Source organism: Dipodomys spectabilis, unplaced genomic scaffold (assembly GCF_019054845.1).
Source record: "Dipodomys spectabilis isolate Male_0828 unplaced genomic scaffold, ASM1905484v1 ptg000051l, whole genome shotgun sequence".
In the NCBI taxonomy this organism is placed as follows: Eukaryota; Metazoa; Chordata; class Mammalia; order Rodentia; family Heteromyidae; genus Dipodomys; species Dipodomys spectabilis.
This window is the reverse complement of record NW_024870728.1, coordinates 22,622,839-22,638,881: the sequence shown is the minus strand read 5'-3', so window position 1 is coordinate 22,638,881 and position 16,043 is coordinate 22,622,839. Positions and strand designations below refer to the sequence as shown.

Genomic DNA, 16,043 nt, shown 5'->3' with positions numbered 1-16,043 from the left:
ACTGCTGATGAGACAATCATCTCAGGGAGGGAGGTGGCTCCCACCCTTTAGTCTCTTATTTTTTAATTGATGGTGGTTCCCATCAATTAAAAATAAGGAAAGCAAGATGAAGATGATAAACACTTCTGAGCATGGCTTGGTGGTAGCTTCCTCTTGTTCTAGTTAGTATCCCCAGGCCAGCCCAGGCAAAGAACAAGAGAGATCCACTGCAACCAACAGACTTGCGCATGTTGAGGCATGTCTGAGGTGCCAGCTACATGGGAGGCATAGGTTGGGGGATTGAGGTACAAGGCCAGCCCTGGGCAAAAACCTAACAACCTAGCTGAAAAACAATTGAAAAGCAAAACAAGGCTGGCAACTTGGCTTAAATGGTAGAGTGTCTGCCCAAGTAAATGTGAGCCCCTGAGTTCAACCTCCAGTACTGCCAAAAGCAAAGAAAAGGAGAAAAACTTCTAAAAACATCCCCAGTGTACCTAGCACAGGGTCTGGCTCCCTCATGGGTGCTTTTCTCAGTCCATTTCCATACCAGTCTTCAGAATATTTTTCTAATCTAACAGATGAAGATGTCGATGCTCAAAAGGTCATTACCAAACCTAAGGAGAAACTAAGATTCAGAGAGATAGCTGTGGAAATAGAAAAAGGGAAAAAAATGTGCTGCCCAAGGAAGAAAACAGTTCTTGTTCTGAGATCTTTGATAGAATGATTGCTTTTGCTTTTATGTGTGCGAGAGATAACACCTCCCACCCCTGCACTCATTCTCTGTGTGTCTCGAACAAAACATCTTCCCCAGACTGCGGGCGTGCCCAACCAAGCACAGTGTGGTCTTTGTTTATCACTGAAACACCTGACCGCCTATAAATGGATGGAGAGAACTGAAGGATTTTCTTCTCTCTCCCGGGCCCCTTTTTGCCCTCCCCTAGGTATGACTTCATTGAGATTCGGGATGGGGACAGTGAATCTGCGGACCTTCTGGGCAAGCACTGTGGGAACATCGCCCCGCCCACCATCATCTCCTCCGGTTCTACGCTCTACATCAAGTTCACTTCTGACTATGCCCGACAGGGGGCAGGCTTCTCGCTGCGCTATGAGATCTTCAAGACAGGTAGTGTGTGCTCATTGGGGATGGGAGCATGTAAAAAAGATGGATAGTGGGATGGAGAGGAGGAATCAAGGCTAGGGGGTTGGAGTCAGGTGGTAAGAGCTGGGCGAGGGGTTCTAGGTCTATCTGGAGACACTTGACATGAAAAGCCAGACCAGGCTGTCATTCAACTTGATGGGGTAGGCCAAGCACTAAGAGATTGGGCGTGGGGGGCTCAGAAAGGAGGAGAAAATAGATGCAAAAGGACTTTGGAGAGAATCTAACTTTTATATCGGAAATTCAAACTCATTGTCATGGGGAGAAGGAATATTTGATTATACTCCTTCCAATGGCTTCCGGTTTAACTTTGCCTTTCTTTGGACTCACATGGAGCTGGAGGACAGAAGCACCATAATCCTCACCCCCTCAAAGTGGGGAAAGGCCATTGTTTTAAAATACAATTTGGGGGGGCTGGGAAGGTAGCTCAGTGGTAGAGCGCTTGCCTTGCATGCCTGAGGCCCTGGGTTCGATTCCTCAGCACCACATAAGCAAAAAGAAAAAAGCCGGAAGTGGCGCTGTGGCTCAAGTGGTAGAGCGCTAGCCTTGAGCTGAAGAGCTGAGGGACAGCACCCAGGCCCAGAGTTCAGGCCCCACGACTGGACCCAAAAAATAAAAAAATAAAAATAAAATAAAATACAATTTGTTGATCCAATTTACCATCGCTATAGAGTGAGCTCCTACTTGTCACAGGCTTGTGAAAGCAATTGAGAAAATAGCAGAGAAAGAGGCAGAAAATGCTGCTGTTGTTGTTCTTGTTGTTCTCCTCCTCTTCCTCCTTCTCTTCCTTCTCCTCCCTGTCTTTCTTCCTCCTCTTCCTCCTCTCTCTTCCTCTTCCTCCTCCTCTTAGTCCTTCTTTTCCTTTTCCTTCACATCTGCTTTCTCTTTCTCCTCTTCCTTCTCTTTCTTCTCCTCCTCCTCCTCCTCCTTCTCCTTCTCTTCTTTCTCCTCCTCCTCTTCTTCTTTTTGTACTGGAGCTTGAACCCAGGGCATAGAGAATATCCTTTAGCCTTTTCTGCTCAAGGCTGTTGCTTTACCACTTGAACCACACCTCCACTTCTGACTTTTTGCTGGCTAATTGGAGATGAGAGTCTTTTGTATTTGTCTGCCTGAACTGGCTTCAAACCACAGTCTTCAGATCTCAGTAATTAGAGGTGTGTGCCACAAACACCCAGCTTTTCTTTTGAGTTGACTGATTACATTGGTGCCCTCTCACCCTCAACCTTAGATCCCTTTAGGCCCAAAGAACACAGACCAGAGCTCATGTCCTTGACTGGGTAGAAGGGACTTCTATTTATAGGACACTGCTTCAGCATCCACACATACAGTCTCCAAGTAGCTGCCCCCTGTTGAGCCAGTGGTCCTGCGATGTGAAGGCTAAGGGAGGCCTAACCTCCAACTCTCCCTCACCCTGCCTGGCTTCCCACAACAGAGGCTCCTGCACCATCTTTAAATGTTTTCTTCCAGCAGTAGCCTGGATAGGGTCTGGTTCACAGGGAAGCTGTCAGCCCTGTCATCAAGAGACCCAAGACCGGCGCCTGTTGAGTTCAATGTGAGGGGAACTATTCATATATATTTTCTCTTTCATTAAACAGTTCTTGAAAGGAAGTGGTAGCTGCTGAAAGCACTTTTTATATCCACTCTGTCTAAATATTTGTCTAATTTGTCTGCGCGAGATGGTGAAATCAAATGAAGGGGTGGGGTCAGGGGAACTGAATTGTACCAGAGTAGGAGCCTGTGCAGTCACAGGATACTGGGCCCAGATTATTCCATGTTGGCTTTTCATGCGTTGGGTTACAATGAGGTCCCAGGAACAAATGGTTTGTGTGTCCAGGCTTCATCCTAGTGTGACCTGTATCCCTTGATGTTTGTTCAAGATGCAGACCAGTGCCACCGGTTCTGATGAGGCCTCTTGTAAAGCAGTGGGAAGAGAAAAGAGGGACAGACTAGAACTAAGTATTGGTCTCTGCTAGTGGGAGAGACTAGTGTGGGAACCGTCAGCACTGGGGATGATGTTGGGTGAACATATATGCAAATTGAAAGGACAATTATACTATGGCTAACTGCTGAGTGAAGGTACAATGATATGCTCTGGGCATAAAAATGAGAGAGCCATTGAGGGACTAGCTCTTTGGAGTCTATCAGATAGCACGGTCCCGAGTAACTGAAGCTGTCACTCAGCAGCATAGTCCTAACTATGAGAGGAAAACAGCCCACTCGAGATCTTCCGGGGAGCTAGCCAAGGGAAGTCAGAGCCAGGGTGAGCCGGGCCATGAGAGATCATCTCTAATCTCAGTGTCTCCCAACTCAGTATTTTATAAGGCATGGTGCCAATTCTCCAGAAAGCCACATGGGGGGAAAAAAGAGGAATGTTAACTCAGTCTATCACGCACACTTGAAAGGAGGATATTAAAAGATAACACACAAGAGGGTATCATAATTCAGTCCTTCTGATGACATGTTGAAGTAGAATTCTGAATGAGCAGCAAATCTGTAAATAGCCTAGAACAATGGTGGCAGCCGACAAAGGTGGGTGGCTTTCGCCTGGAGCAACGGGGTAGCCTGCTCTCATGTCTCACCTCTGGAAGAGCCAGCTGCACTGAGTGGCTGCCCTATCAACAACTATGCTTCTGTAGGTGAGAGTCCAGAGGTCTCCATGGGGCCATCACTATCTGCCCATCTGAACAGCCCCTATAGAGAAGACACACACACACACACACACACACACACACAAGCTCACACCTAGAATCCTAGCTATCCAGGAGGCTGAGATCTGAGGATCCTGATTCAAAGATAGCCCTGGCAGGAAAATTTGTGAGACTCTTATCTCCAGTTAACCATCAAAGAGCTGAAAGTGGAGCTGTGGCTCAAGTGATAAAGTGCTAGCCTTGAGTAAAAATACTAAGGGACAGCATCTAGGCCTTGAGCTCAAGCCCCAGTACCAATACACACACATACACACACACATACACACATACAGAGGAATGTACAGAATGTACAAGGAAGCAAATTCTAACCTAAGAAGTTTCGAAAGACATGTGTTCTTCTTCTAAGTGCCACATCTTCTACCCGTATTTCCACGATTGCAGTCCTGAGAGAAAATACACATTCATAGAACATAAAAGAAATGGGTGGACATGCTGAAGAAATCCAAATAAACACAGCTATGTTTGCTAGTTGGATTCATAAAAAGGAAGAAGAGGGAAACTATAAACACAGATACTCAAACAGCCATACAGAGCATTCTCAAAGCTGCACTGCAGAATTACAGTGACAGATATATTTTCACAGTGTGGGGACCTAGACAGGGCATGTGGCTGAAGTAGAAGGGTCATATCTGCACTTTGTGGGGTATAAAAGATCCTAGATAGTACCAGATCATCCACCACGAGAAGAGTAAGCCCAAACAAACTCCCAAGAGCAAGCAATTTCCACTCACCAAAATCTTGAGAAGACTAGAAGAAGGAATAAATAACTTGGAAAGTAACACTGGAAACAGAATCAGTGGGAAAATGTGTGTGACCTTTGTTTTTCCTGATGCTTCTTGGACCAAAGTTCAAAATCAGGCTTTCTCTCTTGGTGCCCAGTGGCATTTCTGAAAGTGAAATGTCTAAGGCCATTTATAGACACAGGCAACCTGAGGCACCCAATACCCCACCCCTGAATTAAGGGTCTACCTGAATTTACCATCTGTGGTCCACTTTAGATAAAATCCACTGTGTTTCTACATACAGATTCTTCTGCTCACAAAGTTATGAAATGTACAGCGGTCAACATGAAGGGAGGGTTCTTTGTTATGAAATCATTCACTGCCACCCAAACTTCTGACTTGTACGGACAGTTTTAGCATCCAGTAGACTTGAATATTTGTTGACTGAGTTGTTCTTTTGTAAATTCTATCTTTTCAACACATTGCAGAAAAGTATCGTGCATTAGTCAGATTTCTGCATGACTCAACTTCTTCTTTTTTCAACATTTGACTTCCACTCTAATGGCTTGACCGTGATGCAATTAGAGACGAAAGTATGAGCTTAATAAACAAGTTTGAGTTTTCTCTATTAAAAAAAAAAGAAGATAAAACTGAGCTGGGAAGGTGGCTCAGTGGTAGAGTGCTTGTCTTGCATGCATGGGGCCATGGGTTCAATTCCTCAGCACCACATAAGCAGAAAAAGCCAGAAGGGTATTGTGGCTCAAGTGGTAGAGCACTAGCTTTGAGCTGAATAGCTGGGGGACAGCGCCCAGGCCCAGAATTCAGGCCCCATGACTGACAAAAAATAAAGAAAAATAAAAGTAGCGTGGTGCAGGAGTTTGCACCTCTAATCCTTCCTCCTCAGGAGACCAAAAAATCTGATGATTGGGACTTAGAGCCAGGCTAGACAGGAAAGTCCAGGAGACTCATCTCCAATTAACCATCAAAAAGCCAGAAGTAGAACTGTGGCTCTAGTGGTAGAATGTTAGCCTTGAGTGAAGAAGCTATGGGATAGCTCAGGCCCACACGTACACATGCACAAAGATAAAGCTAGATAAAAGCTTTCCTACCTGATCTAAAGAAAGCAGTGAATTTTGTCATTTCTAGTCATATCAGTTAGGTTCACTTTTAGGGCTAGGGAATGCTTAAATTCTAAAGTTGAAACTTCCTTCCAGTTATAAAAGTTGAAAAACTCCCTCTATCTAGTTGAATGCAGGATTCAGAACTCTGGAAATGGAATAAAGTCTCCCATGCTTCAGGCCTGCCTTGGGCTCGCTAGGTGTCACGTGGAAGCCTTGGTCCTCCAACCCCATCAGTGAAAGGGATTCCACCATCAAGCCCCCTGCCCCAGGGGGTTAGAGATTCCCCCAGCTTTCTAAGAGAATGACAATGGCACTAGTTCTAGCAGGGAATGTCAGGGTGCCTTTTCTCCCCCTCAAGCCAGTTGGAAATAGTTAATTTCCACCCAGCCTTGTGTGAGGCTCCCGAAGTAGCCAACATATGAAGAACGCTGCATAACAGCCTTAAACTCTAACCTTTTCAAAATTCCTCTCGGGCCCCCTGAAGACCTGCCAGCTGGCCTGGCTTTGCCCAATTGCATCACCCTGGGCCATTGAGGAGGCCCTCAGGAGTTGGAGGCCCATGGTAAACAAAGCTGAGGGGTAGAGGCCATTCCAGCTCCTCCCTCTGAACCCAGTGGCCCCCTCACAGCTGTGGCCCCCTGCCTCAGAATGATGGGATGCAGAGCCTCTGAGGTAAGATACCTAGAGCCCCCAAAGAACTCATGAAGGTTAGTTCTCGCTCATGAGTCCCCCCGTTCTCACACTGCCAAGGCTGCCACTCAAGGGGCAGCTGATGAATAGATAAATAGGGATATGGCCCTGCCCAAGCTAAAGAAAGTTGGAAGACCCTCTCCTCCCCCACTTATTTGCATGGTACCTTTTTCCAATTGAGACATGCAATGTTCCAGAAAGCCTTCATCAATGAAGAGACTTGCAGAGGAGCTGTCTACAGGAGCAGCACATAAAGACATGGCCGTGGGCTAAGATCAGTATATTGACATCACGTAGTTATATTTCACTACCATCCCCAGAAGATGCTTCCTGCCAGTAAACACCTGGTTTATTAAGAATTTCTGTGGATATTTTTTTCTTCTCTTTTCATGCTTAGAGTGCCTTCTTCATAAATCCTGCTTCCTTTTCTTATTTTAGAACATGAACACAGTGAATAAATCTACTTGTAATTGTCAAGCATTTACATTGACAACACCAGGTCTTGCTCTGTGTAGATTTGGAGGGGCCCTAGGGCCTGATTGTCCCTGCTTCCCAAGACCCATCCCTGGTTCTTCCTTGGCAAATGGTGGCTGGATTTAAAGCCCCAAGAAGGCTCTTTTAGTAAGACTCCACCTAGAGGTATTAAGAGATATGGTAATTGTAATCCTCTTAGAGTTCCTGCTGTTGTCCAAGCCTGCACCAGGCTGAGAATGTGTACCGCATTTAATCGGGATGCTTCCATGTGCCCAGCAAGCAGACACATAGAACTTAGGAGAGAGACAAGGCCATCCTCACCACAAAAGAACCAGAAGCCCTCCAAATGTCAATACACTGCTGCATCTTTCCAAACTTGCGGCTTTAACATCCCCAACACCCCGCTGTGATCAACCGGCTAAAAAACATCGATTGTTAATTGTCTGACCACTACAGAGCAGCTCGTTTTAATATAGTCATGACATGAATAAGACCCGAGCTCCCCTTTGCCCCTCCCCTCAGGCACCTTGGATCTTGGGGAGAGAAGGGGCACTTTAGCTGGCTGTGGTACAATAGGGGCTAGTGTTGAGGTCAGCAATAAATAAGGGGGGACATTGTTTTCCCTGCTGGCAACAAGCAAGCCTTCCTTAAGGATTGAAATAACTTACATTTCTGGAGTGAGCAGCTGAGTGGTTGAGAAAGGAGACTCTGTTTAAGAGAATTCACTCTCTTACACACACACACACACACACACACACACACACACACACACACACACACACTTCTTTCTACCCTCTAGTCCCCCAATTCCTCAATGGCTACTCTTGGTCTAATATACAGAGCCTCCCTAATTTCTCCTAATGAGGGCCTGGCTTGAGGGCATGGAACTCGGATGGGAAGAGTATGTTGCTCCAAGAGCCACTAGGATAGCCATAAAAAATTTAAAAAAAAAACCTTGTGAGTGAGATTTGGGTCCAAATATTTTAATAACCCATATGTCAGAGGTAACAAAGACAGCTTCCTCTTAATCCTATGGTTCTCTTTGGACACACAGGCTCTGAGGATTGTTCCAAAAACTTCACCAGCCCCAACGGGACCATTGAGTCCCCTGGCTTTCCTGAGAAGTACCCACACAACTTGGACTGTACCTTTACCATCCTGGCCACACCCAAAATGGAGATCATCCTGCAGTTTTTGACCTTTGACCTGGAGCATGACCCGTTGCAGGTGGGAGAGGGAGACTGCAAATATGATTGGCTGGACATCTGGGATGGCATTCCCCACGGTGAGTGATGAGGTCACTGTCGCAGGCACTTCTCGGTCCTGGCCTTTGCCTGTGAATTGCTTCCGTAAGGAGGAGAAAGGACAACACACTTCAGAGCTCCTTAGAGCTCTTAGGAACCCATTATGACTTTCTCTTCCTCTCCAAGGATGGTTCTAGAAAAATTACCTGAAGATAGTCTACCTGCCTGGAGATACTTTCTTTGGAGGATGACAGGAGACTGAGTCAAGGATGGGTATTAGTGGTATTCTTTTCCACACCAAGTTATCAGGATAGAAAGTGACTCAATAGCTAACCCCAAGGCCTTAGATGCTAGCATCATCATTGCTGTTACTATAATTTTATTTTTTTGTTAAGCTAGTCATAGATGGATGTTGAGAAGCCGAGAGAAACGTTGTGCATGTCAGGGGGAGACCATAGATCTCTGAGGCCCTCAGTATTGGGAAGGATCAGATCTTTCACTTTTGTAGTGATTCAAATATTTTCCAATATAAAGAAGATGTGATGACTAAGCAAGAGCAATTTCATCTCTGGGGAGAAGCACATAATTTAGTCAAGAAACCAGAGTTTGAGCCCCGGCTCTGCTATTTCCTAGCAGTATGAGCAAGGAAACATTAGATGACCCATCTGAAATTCAATTTCTTCCTCTGCAGAGCAGGTATTATAATGATACCTTTCTGGCCCATCTCCCAGGGCTAGAAGAACAGAATGAAGCCAGCTCAGTGAAAGTACTTTTTAATGTACAGGAAAATACTCAACATCATTCTGAAAGCACGTCTTTGGTTTTTATGGCCAGGCACACGCAGTGATGCTTGATTGAGTGTCGTGTTATGGTAGGATGGATGGAAGAATGTATTGGAAATTAGGTTTGGAATCCCCATGACCGGTGACCTCTCTTTGTCTTGTCTGTTCAGTTGGCCCTCTGATTGGCAGATACTGTGGAACCAGAACACCATCTGAGCTCCGTTCGTCCACGGGGATCCTCTCCCTGACCTTTCACACGGACATGGCAGTGGCTAAGGATGGTTTCTCTGCACGTTACTACCTGGTCCACCAAGAGCCACTGGAGAGTAAGTTGAATGTCTGGGAACCTCCTCTTTGTCCTCCTACCAGGACCTGAAATGGGTACAGGTAAAGGACTGGCCACTGTGAGAAGAGATGGTAACATGACAAACACAGTGGCCTCTTGAGTTCAGAGGTGGGTGCCATGTCCTTCTGCCAGGCAGAGATCAATGACAAAAGAATCAGCATCAACCTGTGCTCATTTCAGGAAGTCTGTCTGTCAAGTTACTATCTTATCATCTATCTATGTATCTATCATCTATCTACATATCTGTCTCCCTAGATTTTATTGTTCCTAGGGAAAGTCTGGAGCTACTCAAACCCCCATCTATTTATGAATGGAAAGTGGGGGGGGAGTAGTTAGGATGATCTATAGAAGGTCTAACATTTTTTTTGAGACTGGGACCATGTTCTCTCTCTCCAAACCTGAAGTCATCATCATACAATGAGCCCTTCTAAACATCTCTGTGGCATATGTATTTTGACATGAAGCCTCTGTGGCCCTGGGTAGGGTTTCTCTAGCTACACAATACAACTGCTTGGATAGTCTGTGTCACACTTCTACGAAGTACAGTTTTCAAGCTCTTATTATGGGCTGAGCACTGTACAAACCACTGCTCTGGCCCTGGCTGTCATGGAACCTGCAGCTCAGGCTATCAGCCTCTAGTCCTGAGCTCTATCTTCAACCCAACTGCTTTTAACCACATGCTTCAGACATGTGCCCGCATCTCCTTAGAAACCCAGATGATCTCTGGAAGGAAGGAAGAAGTAATTTAAGGATGGTGAGAGCTAAAGAACCCTCCTATAGTTGCAGACATCTCTCCACCTATGTAACTACAGACATGGCAACCTGGCCTACTGGAAAGTGGTTAGGTTCTGCTCTGGGGTTTGCTTTCCATATCTTCATCACAAAGTCCATAAGAGACCGAATGACAAAGGAACAGCATGGCAAGCTATAGCACAGTGCAGTCACAGAGATGAAGAACACATTTGATACCTGAAAAAGATTGCTGGTTCTTATCAAACACATGCATATGCAAATGCTGACCTGTATCCACAGTGTCCATACGGAGAAGAGCAATTTAGCTGATGGCACAAGGCCACAGTTAGGGCTTTCGGGGTCTGTTTACCCAGACAAGTAATACAGGGGAATATAGTGTGACACACTTGTGTTTCCCCCAAAACAGGCCTTTATGCTTTGTAATGTCTATCTTCTGTGCCAGAATGCACAAGACTGTTGGATAGAAGAGAGAAATGCAAATGTGCCTCCTGGGTATGCGTTAATAAAGCAGGCTTCCCACCGTGGATCAGCCCACCCAAATTGCCATGAATCTAGCTCGTGTTCACCTGTGTTGCCAGTGCCTCTGGCATCTGCAAGCATCCATAGCCCAAAGCAGGAACAATTCTCATGTTTTAGACAGTATTTTTAATTTGTATGATGATTCTTATTTATCCATCATCTAATTTCTTTTTAGGTCCAATTTAGTTTCAGACCCAGAGGAGTTATTAGGTTCAGTGGCATGATATAGGTTTGTTTTGGGGTGGGGTTTTTTTGGTGATTTTTTTATGTGATTGTGTAATTAGTGTTTTTAAGTTGAAGGAGTACTTGCAAGAACTTGTTCCTAATATCAGGCAATGCTTTGAGGGTCCCAAGGATTTGAGGTTGAGATGCCTAACTCTGCCCCTTGACTTTCCTCACTCCCTCAGACTTTCAATGCAATGTCCCTCTGGGAATGGAGTCTGGCCGGATTGCTAATGAGCAAATCAGTGCCTCATCTACATATACTGATAAAAGGTGGACCCCTCAACAGAGCCGGCTCCATGGTGATGACAATGGCTGGACCCCCAACTTGGATTCTAACAAAGAGTATCTTCAGGTACTTACTCAGATACCAGAAGTGTGCAAATTATGTGTGGTGATGGGACAGTGATCTGGTTCTCAATAGAATTGGATAAAGGTGATACACACACACACACACACACACACACACAGCATACATAAGAACTCTAGCCATTCACTTGCCTAAATATGTATGTATATATACATATATACTTAAATATATACATATATATGTATACACACATACCCATATATATGTGTGTGCAGATATTATATATGTATATATATATATATATATATATGCATCAAAAAGACTATGCCAGGCACTGTGCTATATTCTGTGTTGGAATAAATTGATGAGTAAGTAGGTCCTTGTTCTTGCCCCTGTGGAGATTAATGGGCTTGGAAGAAGTTGTTTGGCTGGGATGCTGTTTGCTCTATCAGTATCCAGGGAACATTCTATAAATAATTCCAGATCTTCCTCATTCTTGGCACAGAGGGGACATCAGAGATGTGGAGGGGGAGCATTTTCCTAAGGGCAGGTTTGTTGGGTGCTAGCTGAATATGGCAACTTCTCCTGATCTTTGCTGTTTAGAAAGAGCTCTGCCAGGAAGGTTTTGCACTTAGCTATCAGAAGAACACATGGGAAAATGTCACTATGGAGAATGAAACTCAAGTTGCCCAGATGCTCTGCAGAGTCTTTTCAGACTATTGTTTGCTTTCTTCCTGAACAAGTCTTGCAGCTCATGTGGAGTAATCTCCTGCACTGCAGACGAGTCCAGTTCTTGTCCCCTGGGAAGAGGTAAACAGGGGAAGAGGAAGCAGCTAGTTCCATACCAAAGTCTGCTTTTAGACCCACACAGACAGCCTTGTGACCCAGTGACAAGACTGTCCTAGCTGTGATGTGACACAATGACCCTTGCTCTGAGAAGAACACTGCAGAGCAGACAGCAGGAAAGGTCAGAGACCACTTAGAAACTCCAGGGAGCCGGTGAAGGTTCTAACAGGACAACATACAGCCATTTGTCACTGTCATTCCTCTCCAGATATCTTTTCATTTTGAAAAACATCCAGAAAGTTCTTTGTAATTGGCAGTCTATTGACTATGCACATTATTTTTGGTCCATAATCACTGACTTTTTAGCATTGCTATCCACCTGATTCTCATACACATAGGTAATACTGCACTCTCTTTTGAATGATTTATGACATTGCACATATTAAGTAGCCAATAAGTGCTTTCTAAATTGACTTTTACCAATGTGCACAGGCTAAATTTTGGTCACACAGAAACTGCCATTAAGAAGCCCCATTCCAGCAAAGGAACAATATCCAGCAATTTCCAAATGACTTTGGCATTGTGAGAGGGGAGGTACCTCAGAATGTGGGCCAGCCTCCTTGTGGAGCAAAAGGTCAGAACTTGGTGCATCAGCCTAATTGCTTGGGCAGATTTTGCATGCCCTTTGACCTCTTGATGACCTGAGCAACTAAAGACACAATGGACTAAGAGAGAGAGAGAGAGAGTAAGGAGTGGAGACAAGAATGATCTGTGACTTTTTCAACTAAGACATTATAAGTGAATTGGACTAGATTGTAGCGGAGCAGATTTAGCCATCCATTGCTTCTTGAAGACAGCTGTGATTTCTCAGTCCCATGGTTTAATAAGGAAGGATCATATTTCTAGGTATTTGATAGGATAATTTGAATATTGTCTATTTATATTTTTTTTTAAAAATCAAGCGGAGTAAAATCAAGTTCTGTTTTCAAAGTATCCTTTCTGATCTCAAATAAGCCAAGTTTAATTTCCCAATGGAATTGTAAACTGATACTAATTACTAATCCATCTCATGAATCATGCTACCAGATTGTAAGCTTTGTATGATCATTGTGTTCTTTGCAGAAAAAGCCAGCTGGTGTTAGAAGGGCGTTGGGAATGGTGGTTCCCTTACTCCTTATTCTCTCTTCTCCAGGTGGACCTGCGTTTCCTCACTATGCTCACAGCCATTGCAACCCAGGGAGCAATTTCCAGGGAAACCCAGAATGGCTACTATGTCAAATCCTACAAGCTGGAGGTCAGCACTAATGGGGAAGACTGGATGGTGTATCGGCATGGCAAAAACCAAAAGGTAAACCCACTTCCTTCGCTCAAAGGAGCTGAAAGATCACAGATGAATGAGATGAGAGGGGCTTTCATTCAACTCAGCCCCACACAGGAGAGAAAGATGTATTTAATGAGGTTCAAAGAACAGACAGAGTCAAGGGACAGCTGGCCCTGAAAAATCTTTCTTATGCTAAAGTGATTGGAAAAACACCATCTCTCTGACAGTCTGGCTGCTGTTGTATCTTGCACAGGATAGGGAGAGAAAGTGAGAGAGGTTAGGGAGTGTTCTTTGACTACAAATGTAGGAGAAAATGTATTCGCTGTCCATGTCTCCCGTACAGGATCCATTGAGCCTTTATGGCCTGAGTCCTTTCCCCATGCTGGGTTAACAATCACAAAACCACATGAAACTGCAGTTTGGGAGTTACCAAGGTCTGGAAATGAAAAGGTACAAATCCTGAGAGGAAATCACAATGTCCCAGAGAAGAAAGAGGACAATAAATAATGAGAAGTTCCGTGTGTCAGGGATGGATCTGAACCAGCAATCATGCTTAGCAGCAAGGCATTGAATGCTCTCAGCTGGTGCCTTTAGCGTCTGAGGCTCCCAGATGTGTGGTCTGTGTGGGTGATGTGAGGCTTTTGTAGAGCACAGGGGATGAGTATCTAACACTTGACTTCCTTAAGCACTTGGCATTCTGGGTCTGCAGCTGGTGATGTGCTGCTTGTACTTCGCATTCAGCATAGGGAAGGTTCAGTCTTGTGGGTGGGGCCAGGGGCTGTGGGATGGGATCACAGGTGGGAGTGGGCTGCTCAGGCTGTGGCGGTTGACTCTCAGGTCAGGAAAGGAAGTGTGACATCTTGGGAACTCCTAGAGGCTGCTCATCCTTCCTGGGGAAGGAATCAGGAGTGAGGAAATTGAGGCCACCTTTTTTTTTTTCTTTTGTACTGCTGTTCTGCTGGCACTGGTCTGTTCAGTTGTGGTATCAATAGAAGGCATATGCAGTCAAAGAGCTTTTCCAAAAGGGAGTCTCCTTAGCTTGTGTAACTGCCCCCAGGCAGTTTGCTCTATGATAGCAGATATAACCAGAAGCCAGCCTTGCATCCAGAAACGCCTGCCCTATAATATTGGCAGCCCCACTCAGGAAATGAGAATTTTTAAAGGAGTTGATTAACACACCATACACACACACACACACACACACACACACACACACACACACTTTAAATCGCCATAGTAACATGGCACCATTCATATGAAAACCATAGTTTCTAGCAATTACCAGGTGTCTCTCATACACACACACATTTTTTCCTCTCATTTTCCCAGTCAAGGAAGTAAGGTGTTTAGCAATGCAATGACACTCTCATCTTGATGTGTGGGTCAGGCAGGTGTGGCTTGCTATGGACTTGGTTTCAGGGAAAGTTGCCACACCAGTCAGGACTGGTAGCTAAACTGGCACTGGGGGCCAGGAAATCCAGGGGTGAGTCCTCATATTACCCGACTGGTTTTTCACTCTCTCTACCTACCTTTGCTTGAAGAATCTGATGGAACCAGAAGCTCAGCTAATGGCTGAGAGCCAGCAGCTGGGTAGCAATGGTCCTTTGAGAGGAGGCTCACCTGACTGTCCCCTGTCCAGGCTCAATGACTAAGCAGCGCTGGCCAGGGGGATCCTGTAGCATAAGCTGATTTTAAAAGCACAGATGGACCGGGATGCTATTTAAAACACCATTTGTAGGAAATCTCCTTTTGGAAATACCTTAGCACTGCACATTTTGATAGAATGCTGTCCTCCTGGCTTTATCCCTGGTATTCATTCTGCAGGGAAGATATTCCTGAGAATTACATTTAGCTGTCTGGTTTCAGAGTCTCATCCTTCTCAGTGTTTTCATGTTGAATATATTCTCTCTCTCTCTTTTGCCTTTTCTTTCCACCCTGGGCTAAAAATTTCTTTCCCCAGTAGCTAATGGATAGCTTAGGGTTTTTTTTTATTGTTGTTGTTGTTATTCTGTTTTGTTTTAGAGAATTGGTTTCATCCACAGACAGGAAGCTGAAGCAGAGGAAAAGCCCACTGCTACTTAGAAAGAGGCAGAGAAATGAAAAGCCTGCCAATTAGGCATTGTCCTAGTCCTGGAACTCCCTTGCTCCACGGTGCATGCGGCAGCCAGCCAGCCCACTTTCCCTCCCTCTTCTGCAAGGGTGCTCTTCACTGCCCTTCATCAGAAGGTTTTCCCCGTATCTGTGTTCAATGTGTAGATTCTGCTCTGCTCAGGGTGCATCCACACAGCATTCATGATTGCTGGACTTGAACTAGTTGAGTGAACCATGCCAAATAGATTTGTCAAGTCTGCTGCTGTTTGACTTGATGGCATGAGCAGAGGACAGGCTGGAGAGGGGACCTGGGGGCAGTGTGGAGGAGGGTTCATCCATGCTGGTAATATCACTGTGTTTCCCTTTGTGGCTTCTGGTTGCTGGGCAGCGTGCCAAGGTAACTGGGGCTACATGGTGGGTTTGAAAGTGAAATTCAGACAGCAGGACCCAAGGAAGAGGGTAGAGCAGAGAAGGAGGCAAGGCGGCAGCCTGTTTGGCTCTGGGGTCCTAGGGGGAGGGATTGTAAACGTCTTCACAGCAGGCAGGGAGTGAAGAAGGGGTTGTGATATTCGGGACAGAAATTTGGAAATTCAATTTCAATTCCCCAGTCACTGTCAACACCAATGCAGCATATCAAAGATGAGGGGGTTAGTAAAATGGGAGAAAAATAAGATGAATGAGCACTCAAGTTTGATGGCGCTTGGGCTATGCTGTGTCCTTGCAAAACAGGCCTTGCAATTGGGGCCTAAACTGGATGAGAGAAGGTCTAAGCCTAGAGGTGGAAGATGAAGGAACCCTCTTTCTATCCAGTGAGGTTGC

At 45.2% G+C, this 16,043-nt stretch overlaps 1 protein-coding gene across 2 annotated transcripts in view; it reads left to right on the top strand.

The window, feature by feature from the left end:
- The window catches only part of Nrp2 (neuropilin 2), a 125,214-nt gene that overhangs the window by 35,804 nt on the left and 73,367 nt on the right, over positions 1-16,043 (top strand). For both annotated transcript variants that reach the window (XM_042678995.1, XM_042678996.1), the window contains exons 3-7: positions 921-1,102; positions 7,905-8,135; positions 9,047-9,202; positions 10,902-11,071; positions 13,005-13,160. In XM_042678995.1, the coding sequence (XP_042534929.1) occupies positions 921-1,102; positions 7,905-8,135; positions 9,047-9,202; positions 10,902-11,071; positions 13,005-13,160 (895 nt within the window). The remainder of the gene's footprint in view (positions 1-920; positions 1,103-7,904; positions 8,136-9,046; positions 9,203-10,901; positions 11,072-13,004; positions 13,161-16,043) is intronic.